General features: G+C 48.9%; 5 protein-coding genes across 5 annotated transcripts; 3 read left to right on the top strand and 2 right to left on the bottom strand.

Annotated features, from left to right (window-relative positions):
* Positions 1 to 5,151: 5,151 nt before the first annotated feature.
* Positions 5,152 to 8,256, top strand: Aud_004975 (mRNA-binding protein PUF3; the record flags this gene model as incomplete). Its single annotated transcript, XM_043289911.1, has 6 exons — positions 5,152 to 5,193; positions 5,248 to 5,404; positions 5,482 to 6,818; positions 6,883 to 7,161; positions 7,223 to 7,778; positions 7,835 to 8,256. 6 exons carry the CDS (start codon positions 5,152 to 5,154, stop codon positions 8,254 to 8,256), a joined length of 2,793 nt encoding a protein of 930 aa, XP_043145846.1.
* Positions 8,257 to 9,399: 1,143 nt separating this feature from the next.
* Positions 9,400 to 10,050, top strand: cwc21 (U2-type spliceosomal complex subunit CWC21; the record flags this gene model as incomplete). The annotated part of the gene is made up of 1 exon (XM_043289910.1): positions 9,400 to 10,050. The coding sequence occupies one exon, from the start codon at positions 9,400 to 9,402 to the stop codon at positions 10,048 to 10,050; it is 651 nt and encodes a 216-aa protein (XP_043145845.1).
* Positions 10,051 to 10,235: 185 nt separating this feature from the next.
* On the bottom strand, positions 10,236 to 13,939 carry Aud_004973 (ATP-dependent RNA helicase ECM16; the record flags this gene model as incomplete). The annotated part of the gene is made up of 2 exons (XM_043289909.1): positions 10,236 to 13,667; positions 13,736 to 13,939. 2 exons carry the CDS (start codon positions 13,937 to 13,939, stop codon positions 10,236 to 10,238), a joined length of 3,636 nt encoding a protein of 1,211 aa, XP_043145844.1.
* A 331-nt stretch (positions 13,940 to 14,270) lies between these two features.
* On the top strand, positions 14,271 to 14,795 carry Aud_004972 (uncharacterized protein; the record flags this gene model as incomplete). The annotated part of the gene is made up of 2 exons (XM_043289908.1): positions 14,271 to 14,444; positions 14,499 to 14,795. The coding sequence occupies 2 exons, from the start codon at positions 14,271 to 14,273 to the stop codon at positions 14,793 to 14,795; spliced, it is 471 nt and encodes a 156-aa protein (XP_043145843.1).
* Positions 14,796 to 14,822: 27 nt separating this feature from the next.
* On the bottom strand, positions 14,823 to 15,876 carry Aud_004971 (uncharacterized protein; the record flags this gene model as incomplete). Its single annotated transcript, XM_043289907.1, has 2 exons — positions 14,823 to 15,717; positions 15,776 to 15,876. 2 exons carry the CDS (start codon positions 15,874 to 15,876, stop codon positions 14,823 to 14,825), a joined length of 996 nt encoding a protein of 331 aa, XP_043145842.1.
* Positions 15,877 to 15,966: the final 90 nt, after the last annotated feature.

Here is a 15,966-nt window from a genome sequence, read left to right as displayed (position 1 = left end):
TCCAACCGAGGAATTCTTTGCTGAGCTAGGAACCTTTATTCGCGACATTGGTAAACATACGAGGACAACCCAGGGCAGGGTTCTGATACGTTCCTGGAGTGGTGTGTTGATAAGGCCGGGGCATGAGAACAGAGTGCGAAGGGACACTTTCGGCATGCGGGATTGACTACCGAGTACCCTTAGGCAGATGCCATAAGTAGCGCCTCTTTATGAATAGAGCTCATTAAATAATACTGGTGCACAGGCTACTGTATGCTTGAATGGACAGTTATGATGTCTTGGCTTGAGTACCTACAACGGCAGAAGGTTATTTAGGAGCATTAAGGATTTTGCTGGACATTGTTTGTGGCCATTATTGCATATTTACTTACAAGGCTGAATTATGAATAGGACATCCTAAATAGTACATATAAACAGAGATTGGGACTTGGTGAGGGGACTCTTCTGTGCTTCAAGTCATTTCTGCTGATGGATTAGCCCTGGTTTCAGGCTCACATGATGAGACCATTAAAGTCTGGGATGTCAAGACTGGTAATGAGCTGTAGACACTTACAGGCCACTCAGATTTAGTTTACTCTTTGGCTGACCCTTTACCTGTAGGCTGACCCTTTACCTGTAGGCTGACCCTTTACCTGTAATGGGTCATCCTATCCCGTTCTTGCATAGAAAAAATAACCCAAACCAATCTCATTGTGATCCTTAACTATTGTTATCAGGTAACTGGGATTCTATGAAAAGCTAATATGCCTTCCACCTGAGTATCATCACTATTATTATTTAGCCGTTAAGAGTGCTACTATTGCCCTTGGGTATGGTGGTTGAGTTCTTGTAGGATTTCATGCACTGTAGAATAACTATTCTTTGCAGTCAACTACTTACTCTTATCTACCAATCTCTTTCTAAAATGATAGTTTGGAATAGCGGAACCTGCTATATGATTTCCTTCCCTTCTCAAGAATTTTTGGGCAACTTCTGCTCTTCTCTATTGTAATGAGGTGGCATGTTTGCCACCCTTTTTCTCATCCTGGTGTTTCTTGCTAAGACAGAAATGATCTTATATTGGTTCAGTAACATTATATGCAATGTTATATATAACAATATTCTGGAAAGACTTATTGTTCCGTGTAAGGTCAAATACAGCTTTGTGGTTTCAAATTAGGGCTACAGAAACTAAGGTAAGAAAGAATTACAGTGGACACCAGTTTCCAGAGACCCTGTATTCGAAATGCCTACACCTAAGAATCTATGAGGCAGAGAAAGAACGCTTTGTGTATGGACGACACATACTCACAATGAAAACAATCTTATGGAATGCAAAGGATGCATAACTTTCGAGGAGAGTATCCACATATTTTGAAAACACCTTGAAATTATTTACGGTTGTTGCCACGAGCACTTTTGAACGACTCGTGTCTCGCTCAGAATCCGGGGTTGATAACAGCTTTCTTGACTAGGCAAGGGACTTGCGTGTTCGCGCTTATCAGCTCATAGCGATAGTCATAGCGATAGGTGATCAGCATCAGGGTCTCACTGTGGTTCATCATTATTATCGTTTATCTAGAATATTAATGCCACGGAATCCTCGAGGAAAATAACGCAAGGTTTGAGTCTATGACTTTGTCTTACCGTAATGGAAGGGATGAATGCGGATCCAATGGTATGTGAGCTGTTAGTGGAAGCGTAGAGTAGAGGACAGTATGGAAGAGCACGGTGATGCACTGCAAAGAACATCATTATTAGGACATAGAGTGATCACAAAGCATTAAAAAGGCCAGGTCCGATAAGAGGAAATCATGATGCAGTATACGAGGATAAGGATGGGTTCCCTGGATCGCAGCTGTACTTGCTAAGGGCCAAATAGTCGAGCAATAAACAAACCATGGTTGTTATTATTGTATATGTAAGGGGCTTTCAAGCTCGAGGGATCAAAGCCCAGAACTTTACCTAATTCGCTTCAAGCATGAGTTAGCACGAACTTCGGGCAAGTCTGAGTGTTGGTGCTGCTCAGGTCAATAGTGCAGGCATGTACTATGATAATATAGACGAGAAAGGCAGAGGAAATGAAAAATTGAGCTTATAGGGAAAAATTCACCAGATGATATCCAACCATGGGTAGTGGGTGCAACTTTGGATCAGCAGGTAAGGTACCATTCTGCATGTACCTGAGGTTGTCAATCAAGGTCACGGGATTTGGAAAGTAACCATACTGAGGATTTGCCAATGATGAAGCTGCAGACCTCTAGCTACGAAACAGTTGCGTAACAGCAGGTACTAGACAGACATTCAATTTTCATCAAAATTTTCTCCAATTTTCGCCTATTCGGATTCAAAAAATGTGCAATGATACATCCATGACTCCTTCCATGAGAAACCCCAGAAATAGAAATGATGGTCTCAGGGCAAATCGGATGATTCCTTGAAAGGACTTCAGAGTGACAACCGACGAATGATCAGAAGGCGATGGAGGAAAATCCAAGGCTAGTTTAGTGGATCCGATCGGTTGGGCTGAGGCGCTGCTTAACCTTCTCACCCGCCTTGTCAACACAGCTGTGTTAGTGCTAGAGTCTATCCATAGGTACTAACTACCTATGTACTCCAATATCGCAAGACAATGACTCTACGGTGATGATAAGATTCGATTTGACTCAGAAGATGCTTTGTATCATCCGAGCCTTGATGATCCATGGCTGATCTGAGAGAGAATTCACTGACGGAAAGTCAGGAAAGTATGTCCGACCAAATGACTGAGTGAATTGCCGATGTCCCATACACAAACGAACCGCAGCCGACGGATTAAACCTAGTAGGCTATTAAGGTGGGCAGTCTGGACTATCTTCCACCTTTTGCATACATAGATTACGCACATGCCATGTAGAATGCCTCTGCCTCTCAAAGCATGGCTTCGATCTGGCGGTCAAGCTATTTCCTGAGCTTCAGACCATTTCCCCTGGGTGAAGAAACTGATCCATGTGTGGTGACAGCGGAAGATTTTACGAGTGAAATAGAACCAATTGTTGTACAAGGTCTCCTCCACCTATGCAGATTTTACTCAATCAAACTCCGTATAGCCAGTGATGATCATCCTCATCATCTTTGTCTCCGTCATACCAGCAAAAGACGAGGGGACCCGCCTTGATTGAAGCCTAAACAAGAGGCGGCGGGAGCATAATTTCGGGCGGCCCCAGATCTGGCGATTGTCTGGAAAGGTGCTAAGACAATTAGAACCAGATATCCTGACCAATTCACGGGACATCAATGAACGACATTTGATACTTGGACTTTAAATATTAGGTAAGGATAACCCATCAAGGTATGTATGTGTACCAGAACTGAGAGATCAATGGATACCTCTTGCGGTACGAGAAACGATTATGGAGTACTCAATCTGTGATCGACAGAATCGCCTGGGCGGGTGTGTGTCATATCGGTATTGTTGTAATAGATACCGTATCATTACTGATGGCCAATGAAACAGCCTTTTCGGCCTTGAGCCTGTGGTGTCCACAATACCCAGATAACTCTCTGTGTAGTCTATTTAAGTCCTGAAATTCAAGGCGCCTAACTTTAGGTATCCTGGAGAGATGTTGTAAGTGTAATGGTATTACTGTTACATATGAAATTTACCTACCTTACTTTTAGGCCCTTTAGTCTTTCCTTCCAAGACACGCAGCATCTTTTTTCCTGCTATTGGAACCTTTTCCATAGCAGCAGCAACAGCAGCAGCTTATCTAGGTAGTCTACCTATCATCCCAGCAAAAGACTTCATCTTCTTTGCTTTTTCCCTTTTCTTCTCTCTTTCTGTTTCTCCTCCAGATTCCCCCTTCTCTTGTTCTTATTACGTCCGTATTGGCAGTTTGTCTTAATAATTTGCTGTCTTACCATTATTTCTGCACTCTTGATCGGTCTTTTTCTTCATCTTTTTATCCCACCAGAGCTAAGCTATCTGGCTCTCCAATCTTCGCTTTATTCTTCTTCCTCCATCCCCGTCAACGGTCAATATCATATCCTCGTCTAATTTACGGTCTCTGAGAAAGATATATCGCAATCGGAATCCTTACGATACAGATTGACCCGCTTGGAGCAGATTGGCCGCGGCGTGTCATGCTTGCCTCGTCTGTGTGACAGCTGGATTACATTGATTGCCGTGCTTGGTCTTTCGTCCACATTCTCACCATTCGACGGTCCACTAATAACGTCTGATCTCCTCGCCCACTTGCGCAAAGAGCACATTCCTACCTACCGTACCGGCTGCAATAACACTCGGGTTTCCCCTCCACTTCCACACACCCCTTGCCGCTACGACCATCCAAGCTCACTCCCTCACGCTTGTCTGATTACAACTACACCCCCCTACGGCCGTCGTCGCTATTGCAACACATCGGTGTCCCTATCTCCTCCACTGGGCACATGAGGGCAATCTGCGCAGTTCGAGGTTCCTGGAGCACGCACGGAGCGTGGTAACGTTCACGACACACACGAGACACATACTCCCACAATCGGCAATTTTGAGGGACGGCTACTTGCTGAGCGTTGCGCTAGCAAACGAAAAAGGAGATTCTTCTTCTTTAGTTCTTGTCACCTTGCGTTGATCTCGTTGGCCTGCTTCTCCGCTCCGCATTTCTCGCTTTCTCATCTGCCGTCTATCTCTCTCCCTTCCCTCTCCCTTCGGTCCCTTGTATAGTCTTGTACATTGCTTGACCGTGTTGCTGTTTTCGAGTAAACGATCATCATATTCTCTTTCTTTCCCTCTTACCCATCCCTTTCCTCACCTCTTCTCTTTACTTCCCCCTTTCTTCTCTTCTCTCGGTAAGTTTTCCCCAAAGGAAACCTTTCATTTCGGACAGCAGGGAGGACTTTCTGCTTGAATTTCCCGAAGATCGCTTGGCTAATCGTATGACTGGTCCTCGTGCAGCTTTATACCATCGTGTCCGCCATTGCAGGCAGCTCGTGCCCATTTGCAAATACGGGTTGACATATAATCGGCTTATTATTCATTGCTTCGTGATATCTTTCGCTTGTGACGGGTCTGTGTGATTCGTGCGCAACTATAGAAGGGCGATATTGATATTGGCCTTGATTACTTGCAAATATTTTGCGCCCGTCGGGATACTTTTTTTTTGTTGATCTGTTATCCTTGGTGGTGACGGTGGAATGGCCTCTGCCATGGCAGCAAATTCAGCCACGGTACATAATGTAGGTCTCAATGGCAGGATTAAGTCGGACAGACCATTGATTGCTGCGATACAGGGACGATCAAACAGAGCTACAAACATGTCCGCATCGGGTATGAATAGTGACCGATCACGAGGACCTCATGCAGGTATGGGCAAGGGTTTCGGGTCTGGAAAGTCGAGCTGGAACTCCAACATCTGGGGCGACAACAACCTGGGAAGTGGATTCGATGGTGAGTTGATGGATCGAGCTCGCGGTATTCTATTTTGTCCTTGCACAGAACCAATGAACTGACGGTATAACCTGAAGACCAGAATCTTGCGGAAACTGCTTTCGAAGGAAAGTCAGGGTCAGGCTCATTGCTGCCTTCCTCTGAATCTGACGGATGGAACAGTCGGCCGAATCTGCCCTGGAACACAGTGAACACAACATCGGCTTCCTTGTCCAGAGGCCAAAACAACGGCATGACTGCTTCACCCATTTCGACCAGGCCCAATGACAGAAGTGCACCCGCTTTGTCGGAGACCGCTGATTCCTCGTCATATTTCTCCATACCTAGGTCTTCCGGAATCGGCTCGTCCGCTGGAGGAGGGAACCACAAAACGTACCTGAACGCTGGAACTGACGGGATCTCTCCATCTGGAGACGGACTGTCATTCGGCAATTTTGGTGGGCTCCGAGGCGGCGACAGTAGACGGCATCCCAACTCCTCTGCCTTCGGAGGAAGCCCAGTCGGAACGGGATTTCCTATGAAGCAAGCATTTGCCACTCTGGACACCACTCGGCCCGATGAGGTAACTGGGTCTCTCACAATGTCTAGTTTACCACAGACGTTGCCAGACACCATGTCGCAGCCGTTGGCTCGTAACGGTTTTGCGCATGCGTCTCACAATTCGGCATCAATTACATCTCAGAGACCCACCCACGCCTCCCACCCGTCATTCCATTCTGAAAGCCAGGGATTTGAGGGTCGCTTCGGAGGCTCCTCCATGGACCTGAGTGCTGGAATCAATAAGCTGCAGCTGAATGAAGGTGGCTTTTCGGGCCACCCAGCAAGCCGTCCGCCCTACCTGTCCCACTCGTCCTATGATGGGTCATTACAACGCTTCAAATATCAAAGTGCTGCCGATGAATCCAGCTATGAAGCAGTCGGGGGGTACGCGGGAGATGGTTTGCCCGACTTGCCATTAGGACACCACGCCGGCCGATCCCGTCTTGGTGAAGGTTCACTTTCTCCCACAGATATCGCGCGGATGGAGAGCAACTTTTACTCTGCTCTTGAGGCCGGCGCGGTCCCTGGAACGCATTATCGGAATGGGTCCGCCTCCCGAATGAGTGAAAACCAGGCTCTAGCCTTGGAGCGGAAGTTGCGTGCTATGCAGCACGATCAGGATCTTGCCCACGGTGCTGCAAATTCTCTGCAACGTATTCCATATAATGCTCCTGCGTATGATCTTGCGGGATATCAAGCGGCACGGCTCAACGCCCTGTCAGGATTCTATCCTGTTGCGCAGCTTGGTGGACTGGGCTCCGCTGGTATCATCCCCAGGGGCCATCGTGATCAAGACCCTGCCCAAGTGGTGCGGAGCCCACTCTTGGAGGAATTTCGAGCCAATAGCAAGGGAAATAAGCGATACGAGCTCAAGGTATGTATTTCCGTTTTCCCGTGCTATTCCCGGGCTCTAATTTCAATATTAATATTGCCTGCAGGACATTTACAACCACATTGTTGAGTTCAGTGGTGATCAGCATGGCTCAAGGTTCATTCAGCAGAAGCTGGAGACTGCGAATAGCGACGAGAAAGAGCAGGTGTTCCGCGAAATTCAGCCCAACTGCTTGCAGTTGATGACAGACGTCTTTGGCAATTATGTTGTCCAAAAGCTCTTCGAACATGGCAACCAATCCCAGAAAAAGATCCTTGCCAATCAAATGAAGGGCCATGTGCTTGCCCTGTCCACCCAGATGTATGGGTGTCGCGTTGTCCAAAAGGTAAGGCAACTTCACTTCAAAGGATGGATTTTATCGTGCATCTTCGCTAATGGTTGATTAGGCATTGGAACATATCCTTACCGACCAGCAGGCATCAATGGTCAAAGAGCTCGAGAACCATGTGCTCAAGTGTGTCCGTGACCAGAATGGTAACCATGTCATTCAGAAGGCCATTGAAAGAGTCCCATCTCAATACGTGCAATTCATCATCAACGCCTTCAAGGGACAAGTGAGCAGGCTGGCCGCGCACCCATATGGATGCCGGGTCATCCAGCGCATGCTTGAGCACTGTGAAGAAGAAGACCGCGAATCCATCTTGGCTGAGCTTCATGCTTGCACTGCTCACCTTATCCCAGATCAGTTCGGAAATTATGTCATTCAACACGTGATCGAAAATGGCGAGGAGAAGGATCGATCCCGTATGATCAACGTTGTACTGTCACAACTGCTTATGTATTCGAAGCACAAATTTGCAAGCAATGTCGTCGAAAAGAGCATCGAATTTGGTGAAGAGTCGCAGCGTCGGCAGATCATCAGCACATTGACCTCCGCGAACGAGAGAGGCGAGAGCCCTCTCTTGGGTTTGATGCGTGATCAGTACGGAAACTACGTGATTCGTGAGTACTCTTCGGATTCTCGTTTCGATGCATGGAATCGCTAACCCTCGCTTTAGAAAAGGTGCTTGGTCAGCTGAAGGGCGAGGAAAGAGAGGCTCTCATCGACCAAATCCGGCCTTTGCTCAGCCAGCTTAAGAAATTCAGCTATGGAAAGCAAATAGTTGCGATCGAAAAGCTCATTTTCGATTCTGCGATGCTTGGTGCTAGTTCCCTGCCTCAGGCTTCGTCCGCAACTCCTCCTCACTCCCACAAATCCTCCCCTCAGCCAAGTAAGCGCCTGGTCAACGATCTAGAGGACAGCCGAGCTCCCGTGGTCGGCGCGGCTCCGCCTACCCCTCCTCCTACTGACAACCAGGGTCATACACACGGTCCTGCTGAGTCGAAGAACCTTGCGAAAAGCACGGCGACTCCTTTGTCGGTATCTGAATCAGCCTCTGCCACCCCCAATGGCTCTGTGCCAGTGTCCGGATCCTCCTAGAGTTGCTTCAGACCTCAGATTCTGCTCTTTGCTTAATTTTCTTCCTTTTCTTCGTGCGAATATTTGCTCCTTTTATGTCTTTACATGAGTTCGAAACCCCAACTCTATTTTTAATATGGGCGTATACATACAGGGAACTCTCTGAGGGCTATATGAGTTTCCGGCTTTCTTTCTTCGATATTTCTCCCCAGCCATTATTCTTCATGGCATGACGGCGTCAAAATTCAAGGGTCACGGTGGGAGCTTCACTGGTTCATGTTCGACCTTCCTACATTCTTAATCGTTTGTCTTCGTCTTGTGTTTGAAATTGTGATGTGATGAAAATGAGGATACGTCTCGAGAAGTTTGTGAATGGTTTCTTCTTTCTTTGTCCAAATAGGAGGGTTCGGCGTCTTCAATGGGAGCTAGGGATACTGGAATATCGCGCTTGACTGACCTGGTGAAGTTCGATACGGGATCATGGGCATATGCAGGAATCTGGAAATAGGTAGATTACATGAGACTTGCCTGGCGCATGGAGTGACTTTTCTATCTCGCTATACAGTCTGTTCAAATGAAAAGCGTTTGCTTGCAAAGCTGTTATGATGGATCCACGTATTGTTAATGTAGAGGAGAAATAGTGGAGGATGGGTTCATTCCATAATAGAAAGACATGGGCATCAAAGCGCATCCAGTGCGACACATATGTCAGTGAAGCCGGCCTAATTAATATGACAACTATAAATAGTCAGTCAAGAAGCTCTAACACATAGACATTGCATCTTTCAGCTAATTTCTTATCCTCCTCATATTCCAGTTTTGGTGCTTATCAATGGTAATAATCACGTGACCATGGTACTCATGTACGGAGGAACTGGAGCTTGCCACTAGTCGCAAGCTCATTCTATCGGAAGCATTACGCTGCGCAGAGTGTCTTTAACTCTCACAGCCACCTTATAATCAATATCTAGCGCATTACTCTGTCCTGCTTAGCATTTTTGTGCGGACACTGCGCTTCACTGTTTCTTAGTTCCAGTCCTCGACCTGGAGACATCTATCCACTCACGGCGGTCCGGCTTCCATAAAAACACCTCTGCAGAACCACTTCTTCTCTCACTCCTGCCATAAACCACACATCACATCTCAGTTTTATAGTCGTCAGCCATGTCCTCAAACGTCGGCCTCTCCACTCCCCGCGGAAGCGGTACCTCGGGCTACGTCCAACGCAACTACGCGTTCATGAAGCCGCGCAACGCAGGCTACGGCGCGCCCTACCCGCCTGTTTCGGGCGCCAATGCCAACGATTCCAACCGCGGGTTTAAGCAGCGCCAGCCTGACAAGCAGATTCTGGAGCATGATCGGCGGCGCGCGGTCGAGGTGAAGGTTATGGAGGAGCGGGAGCGGCTTGAGGAGGAGAATGAGAGGATTGAGGAGGGCAAGGGCGAGGGCGAGGGGAAGGTGTTATCGGAGGAGGAGATTGAGGAGCGGTGTGAGGAATTGCGGGCGAGGTTGTTGAAGGAGATGGAGGAGGAGGAGACTCGGAAGGGTGATGCGGGAAATGGTCAGAGGGATGAGGGGAGGGAGCGCAGGGCGTGGAGACGTGGGCCTGGGGGGAGGGATAGGGAGCGGGACTTGCCGCCGAGAGAGAGGAGGCAGTTCAAGTCGTATCAGGTGCATGAGCTTGCTGAGGCGAAGATTGAGGAGAGTGAGAGGTTGAGGAAGGCGTTGGGGATTCGGGAGGATACGGAGACGGGGGAGATCTCGAGTGGGAGGAAGGATTTTGATGGTAGGAAGAGGGATAGGGAGCGGTATTAGGATGGGTGGTTTTCGTTCATATGGGTTACCAGGGCGTTTTAAGGTGTTGAGGTGATGCTGCATTTCTTTTTTGGTCGGCATGAGAGAAAGGGCATTATTAACGGTATGCATTGTATTTCATCAAGCATGACTCTTTCTATCTTTGCTTCTAGCTGTCTCAACGCCAGTCAAAAACTATATACATCTTAGGTGGTGAACTTTTCAATCACCCAGCCGTCCTTAATATCTTTCCGTTGGATGACCTTCTTGGCTGGTAAGGGCCAAGAGGTGCCGCCAGCTTCGCCAACAAGCGATGGAATGACCCAGCATGCTCGGCGCTGCGGAACTCCGTCCATCGGTTCTATTTTGCCAATTGGCTTGCCGTATTCGATGAGCGGCGTGCCGTGTGCGATAGCGGAGAGCTGCAGTCCGCTAGGCGCCGCAAGAGGAAACATTCTGACCCTCGGGACCTGATCGGACAGCACCGAAGGCGCTGATTGTTGGAGATGAGAGTAGACCAGGTACTGCGGCATTTCCTTTGGTGAAAGGTGGGCTAGAATAGACGACGGATGCACGTAAACGGCTTTCTCCTGGAGTTCTGTCGCCCGTCCTTCTCGGGACCTGAAGAGCGTCAGGTATGGGACATCGATGGCTCTCTTTGGTGTGCGGTCCATCTCGGGCGGAACCGGCGCCAGATCGGCGCGGATTGCAACGTTGTCGATGAACCCAGCGGTCACGATTTGCTTCAGCGCTTTGATCTGTTTATCCGTTGGCTCAGGCAGGCGGGGTTCGTACGCTCCGATCAGACCAGGGTTGTTTGCGCGTACAATATCGGTCAACTGTTGCCGAAGTTGCGTGGCCTCCTTGAATGCCTTTGCCCGCAGGAACATCTGATCGCAGAATGAGTCCCCATTCGAAGCATAAGCGTAGGCGCAGATTGCCGACAAATACTTCAAAGCGTCCGAAGTATCATCGTGCTTGCTGAAGAGACGGAGTGCTCTGGCGTAGTCCTTGTGGCGCTGTTCCCGAGCCGTGTCCTCCAAACGATCGGAGTTCTTATAAACTCCGTCACCCTTGTCCTCTTCCTTTGACGGAGCTGGATCGATTTGGTTTTCAGGGATGAACAAGTCTCCCACAGCCAGGGCGGACACAAGGGCAATCACATATGGCATGCAGCCGTGCTGGTGGCCGATATGAAGCATTTTGCCGAATCGCGGTGTTAGCGGATATGTGGACAAGCGATGCCCGATCTGAGTAATTTTACCGTCCGCGGAGAGTGCTCCAAGGTTCTTCAGCAACTTCTCAGCCTTGGCCAGCCCCTGCCGACTAGGAGGTGTAGGGAATGGGAAATTGATCACGTTATGAAGACCCATGCTTTTCATCTGGAGCACGACGCCTTCAATAGGTGTTCTTAAGATTTCAGGGTCGGTGTACTCCGCGAATTCACCTTCGTAAATCGCTGAGGAATAGAGTCGGTAGCAGTGACCTGGTCCGGTTCGACCTGCTCGACCAGCCCTCTGGTTTGCACTAGCCTTGCTGATCCAACCGATTTGGAACTTTTGCACACCGGTCTCTAGATCGTATTGCTTTTCTTTGGCTCGCCCGCAATCAAAGACATACTTGATGCCCGGAATCGTAAGACTGGTCTCGGCGACGTTGGTCGCCAGGACGATAAGACGAGAACCCTCCGGTGGCGGTTCGAAAACCTTCAGTTGCTCTTTTGTGGGCAGCTGAGAGTAGAGCGGCAAGACATGCACTCGAGTTGAGGAATCCATCGCCTCTTCCCCGAGATTGAACTCTTCATCTTCCTCGGGATTCTCATCCAAACCGGTAATTTCGAGGTCACTGTCATCATCCTCGTTGCCAGGATGAGACAAGTCTGCACCCCCTAGGTCCAGATCCTCCGCTTCGAGTGGTGCATCGTTTGCGGAGAGTTGTACTTTTGCCTGTGTAGCTTCTCCCCGTTGTGTGGGCTTGAAGGTCTGCTTCAACCGCTTAGCCAGATGTCTGATCTCGTTCTGTCCGGTGAGGAAAACGAGCATGCCTCCGGCAGGTAGCTTGCGGTGGCCCCTGCAGACCTTTCTGTAGGCTTCTTCAACATAGTCGCGATGTGTCCTTCGCGCGAAGTGTATGGTCACAGGATACTGACGACCCTCTGCTTGTACTAGCGGCGGCGGGCCTTGACGGAAAAGACTTGCATTCTGCGTGAAATCAGAGATTCGCAGAGTCGCAGACATGACTACGAGTTTGAGGGGTTTGATGGAGGGATCCTCTTCGCTCATAGCTTTCCGCAGGTCAATAATACGGCTAACCATTCCGATCAGGATATCCGTGTTGACGCTCCGTTCGTGGGCCTCGTCGATTACGATAACAGAATATTTCTTCAAAGCGAAGTCTTCGGCAATCTCGCGAATAAGGATACCGTCCGTCATGAACTTAATGGCCGTTTTGCTGGAGACGTTGCTTTCAAACCGAATTTGGTAAGCAACACGGTCGGAGTACTGTCCCAGCTCATCAGCCACACGCTTGGCCATACTGACAGCAGCAACTCGGCGGGGTTGTGTCACTGCAATCATACCCGGGTTGGGACTGTCGGGGTGTCCATAACCGGCCTCGAACAAGAACTGAGGAAGTTGCGTGGTCTTTCCGCTACCGGTAGCACCCCAGATGACGATGGATGAATTGTTGTAGATGGCTTCCATTATCTTCTGTTCTTCACCGACCACAGGCAGTCCTAAGCGTGAATTTTGAACATCCTCCGAACGGTCAACTTGCACATTGAATGCCTTGCGGTTTGGATCGCCTGTGGTGACTTGCAGCTCTGGTGGAAGCGGCTCCTCTTCAGCGACGGTGTTCCTGACGGGCCGCTTGGATTCAGGAACGAACGGCTGATCCTCTGCTGTAACGGGCCCAGAGGGTTTGAAGCCGACAACCTCATTAATTTGTTGTCTTGCCCACTCTTTGAACGCGGACTGACGAGGCTTGATCCGGGTTTCTGCTGACGACTCGTCTTCCTCATCCTCCTCCTCCTCCTCGTCGTCTTCTTCGTCCTCTTCGTCATCCTCCTCATTATCACTGCCGCTATCCCCATCATCGCTCTCATCATTGTCGGAAGATGCTTCGTCCTCTCCATCCTGCACAGAGTCTTCTTCGGCATCGCTCTCCGAGTGCTCCGGCTCTTCATCGTTGCTACCAGCACTACCATTTCCATCATCTGAATCGAATCCTTCCCATGGCACCTCCGGCAAGGATACGATTACCGGTTTGACCTTGGGCGCTCTTTTCCGCTTCTTCAGAACTGGGAAACCGTCCGGACCGAGTTCAAGAGGACGTTTGAGACCGCCACCGACGGCTGGGGTGGGAATCGGTGGTGCAGGGGCAGTCTCGGCGAGCTTCCGCTTAGAACTTCCTTTCGAATCGACAAAGGAGTCGTCTGTCTCGTCGCCTGACAATTCCGAATCCAAAACCTGATTCTGCGACGCACTAACAGCCTTTGTAGCAGTCACGGGCACAATATTTTCGTCCTCTCTCTTCCGTTTTCCCAGTTCCTTCGAGCTCTGGAGCGCGGAGGTATCGACTTTAATCTTCTCAAGTTTTTTAAGTAGCTCGACGTTCTCTTCTTTCTTGAGTTTGTTTTCCTGCTCAGACGGTCAATTAAATCTGCCCAGACATCCGTGGATCCACAAGGAACTTATAATCCACATACAATGTATTTATCCAAGCGCTTTTGCTTCTTCGCGGAGATCTTCGTGTGTTGCGCCCTCAGCTCTTCTCGGAGTTTCTGCTTCCTCGCTTCCCTTTCACTCTTGGAGATGGGCAGTATCTCGGCAGCATTTGTGTCGACCGCAGCATCGTTTGAATTGTTTTGTCGATGTTTCTGCTTTCGTTGACGGGGGACAAATTTGGGCATTGTGAATATCGATGAGATTCCCTTGCCTCAGCCCGGAGACAAAGGGAAGAAATTTTAGAATAACAACGGTAGGGAATAGCTGATTTTGTGAGAGCTACTCCTCTGCTTTTGAAGGAAACGTGAAAAGAAAATTGATTCTGCCGGACAGTGGGGATATAAATCTCACCGCCCACAAGGCGGCATCACCAACCATCTGCCAACTGATCACCAGCTTCATTTGTTTATATCGGTATTTCTGGGGTAGAGTTGAAACCAAAGGTTCTCTTAATCATCCGAAGAGGCATTTCTTTCATTTCAGCATCCCGAAACTAAATACTCAGTACTATTCATCATGTCCAACCTCCCTGATCTCGATAACCTCCAGGTGCCACTGGACCTTCCTTTTCCTGCTGCCACAAAACAGGTCGCTGGAGTGGTAAATGGCATAAAAACAGACGTGACGTGCATCCAATTTAGCGACAAAATCCTGGTCACCGTATCTCAAAACGGCCGACTTGGGCATTGGGTCCGTAGCTCAGCGTTTCCTCCTACACGTCTCTCAAGCTAACCCATGGCTCAGCTGCATGTACCGCTGGAGAATAAAAACCCTGGGGAACAGGGTTTCCATACATTTTCTGAACCAGCTGATGATGATCTTCTTCCAATGAGTCGCTTGATGGCCACCTCGCTGCTTGGGGGTCGAGCTCCTGGACATGAAACAGTTGGTCAGCTCTACGCACGCCAGATTGCAAGTGCTATTGCAACAAAAACACCTGACGAGAAGCGATTGCTTGTCGTCGGTCTTGGACTCGAAAGTGCAGAGGCGGACCGTGAGGTCTTTTTCGCCATCATCGATCTTGTACTTCAATGCATCTGAGCTTCGAGCCAATGTTCTCAATGAAACTCAAATGAGAACAAGTGGCAGAAGAAGGCATGCAACAAAAGCGGGCCACTTACACAGATTTATAGAGACTTCTCTCTCCTTTGCTAGTGTTCTGATCCGCTCGATCGTCAAATTGGGAATTCTGAGCGCAAAGATGAGTTGAGTGAGGCGCTCTGTCTCGTCTTCGGCTAGGCCTCTGAAGATCAACCTTCCGAGGAATTCAATCCCCCCACTGAACAGAGCGCGGACCAGGTCTCCCTCATCAAATCCGGGGATTTTCCATTGATTGTACACAACAACAGAAAGCTCGTGAACTCTGAGGGGCTCGCTCATCCTTAGAGTGGTGATGAACTCTGCAAAAGCCCATCGACGTTGAACTGCCAGCAGGGGCTCGGATGCTCCGATCAAAAAAACGATGTTCTTGAAAGATCTTCTCCACACAATTTCTTTGTTACGACAGGGGTATTCCAACCATTGCTGGAAGACTCGGTTACGGCAGCAAGGCAACGGCGTTGGCTGACGTCTGAGGAAATCAGCTGACTTCGACCCGTAATTTCTGAAAAAGAGCAGTCGATCGCCCAGGGAATGATACAGAGCGATAGATGCTTCATGGTAAAACAAATGCGAGGTCCTAAGGATGGCCAAATCCCCGATTTGGTGGTTATATGGTCCACCTATCTCGACATAACCGTTGTGATGACAGAATATGAATTCATATATTCTGTAGCGGACCTGAATCGGCAGACGAAGAAGGTGACATCGCAGGTGCCGGTTGCCCATGATCAGACTGCCTCTCACCATCTTGCAACCCTCATTGACAGCTACATTCTCGACGGTTTCCAGTTCAGCTGGCTTGACAAGATTGGACGTCCTCAGGTACTCATCATATTCTTGTCTGAAGATTTGCACCAACAGTCTGAAGAATGAGACATACGTGTCAGCAGTCAGAAGGATATCATATCAAGGAGACTTACACCTCTGGTTTCTGAGCCCGTGAGAGAAGAACCTGTATTTTGCTTTTGTTTTCGCTCTCAGGGAGTACTTGCTCTTGCTGGATTTGTGCGTCTGGATACATCTTCCCAGCTCCTTTTGCTTCAGCGTCTTCCTGAGTAAATGGAACCAGAGAGCTATGTTCGCGTTTTGGAGATGAGGACTGAGACAGTTG

Source organism: Aspergillus udagawae, assembly GCF_001078395.1.
Source record: "Aspergillus udagawae IFM 46973 DNA, scaffold_3, whole genome shotgun sequence".
In the NCBI taxonomy this organism is placed as follows: Eukaryota; Fungi; Ascomycota; class Eurotiomycetes; order Eurotiales; family Aspergillaceae; genus Aspergillus; species Aspergillus udagawae.
Note: the sequence above shows the minus strand (reverse complement) of the source record. Positions and strands in the feature narration are given on the sequence as shown.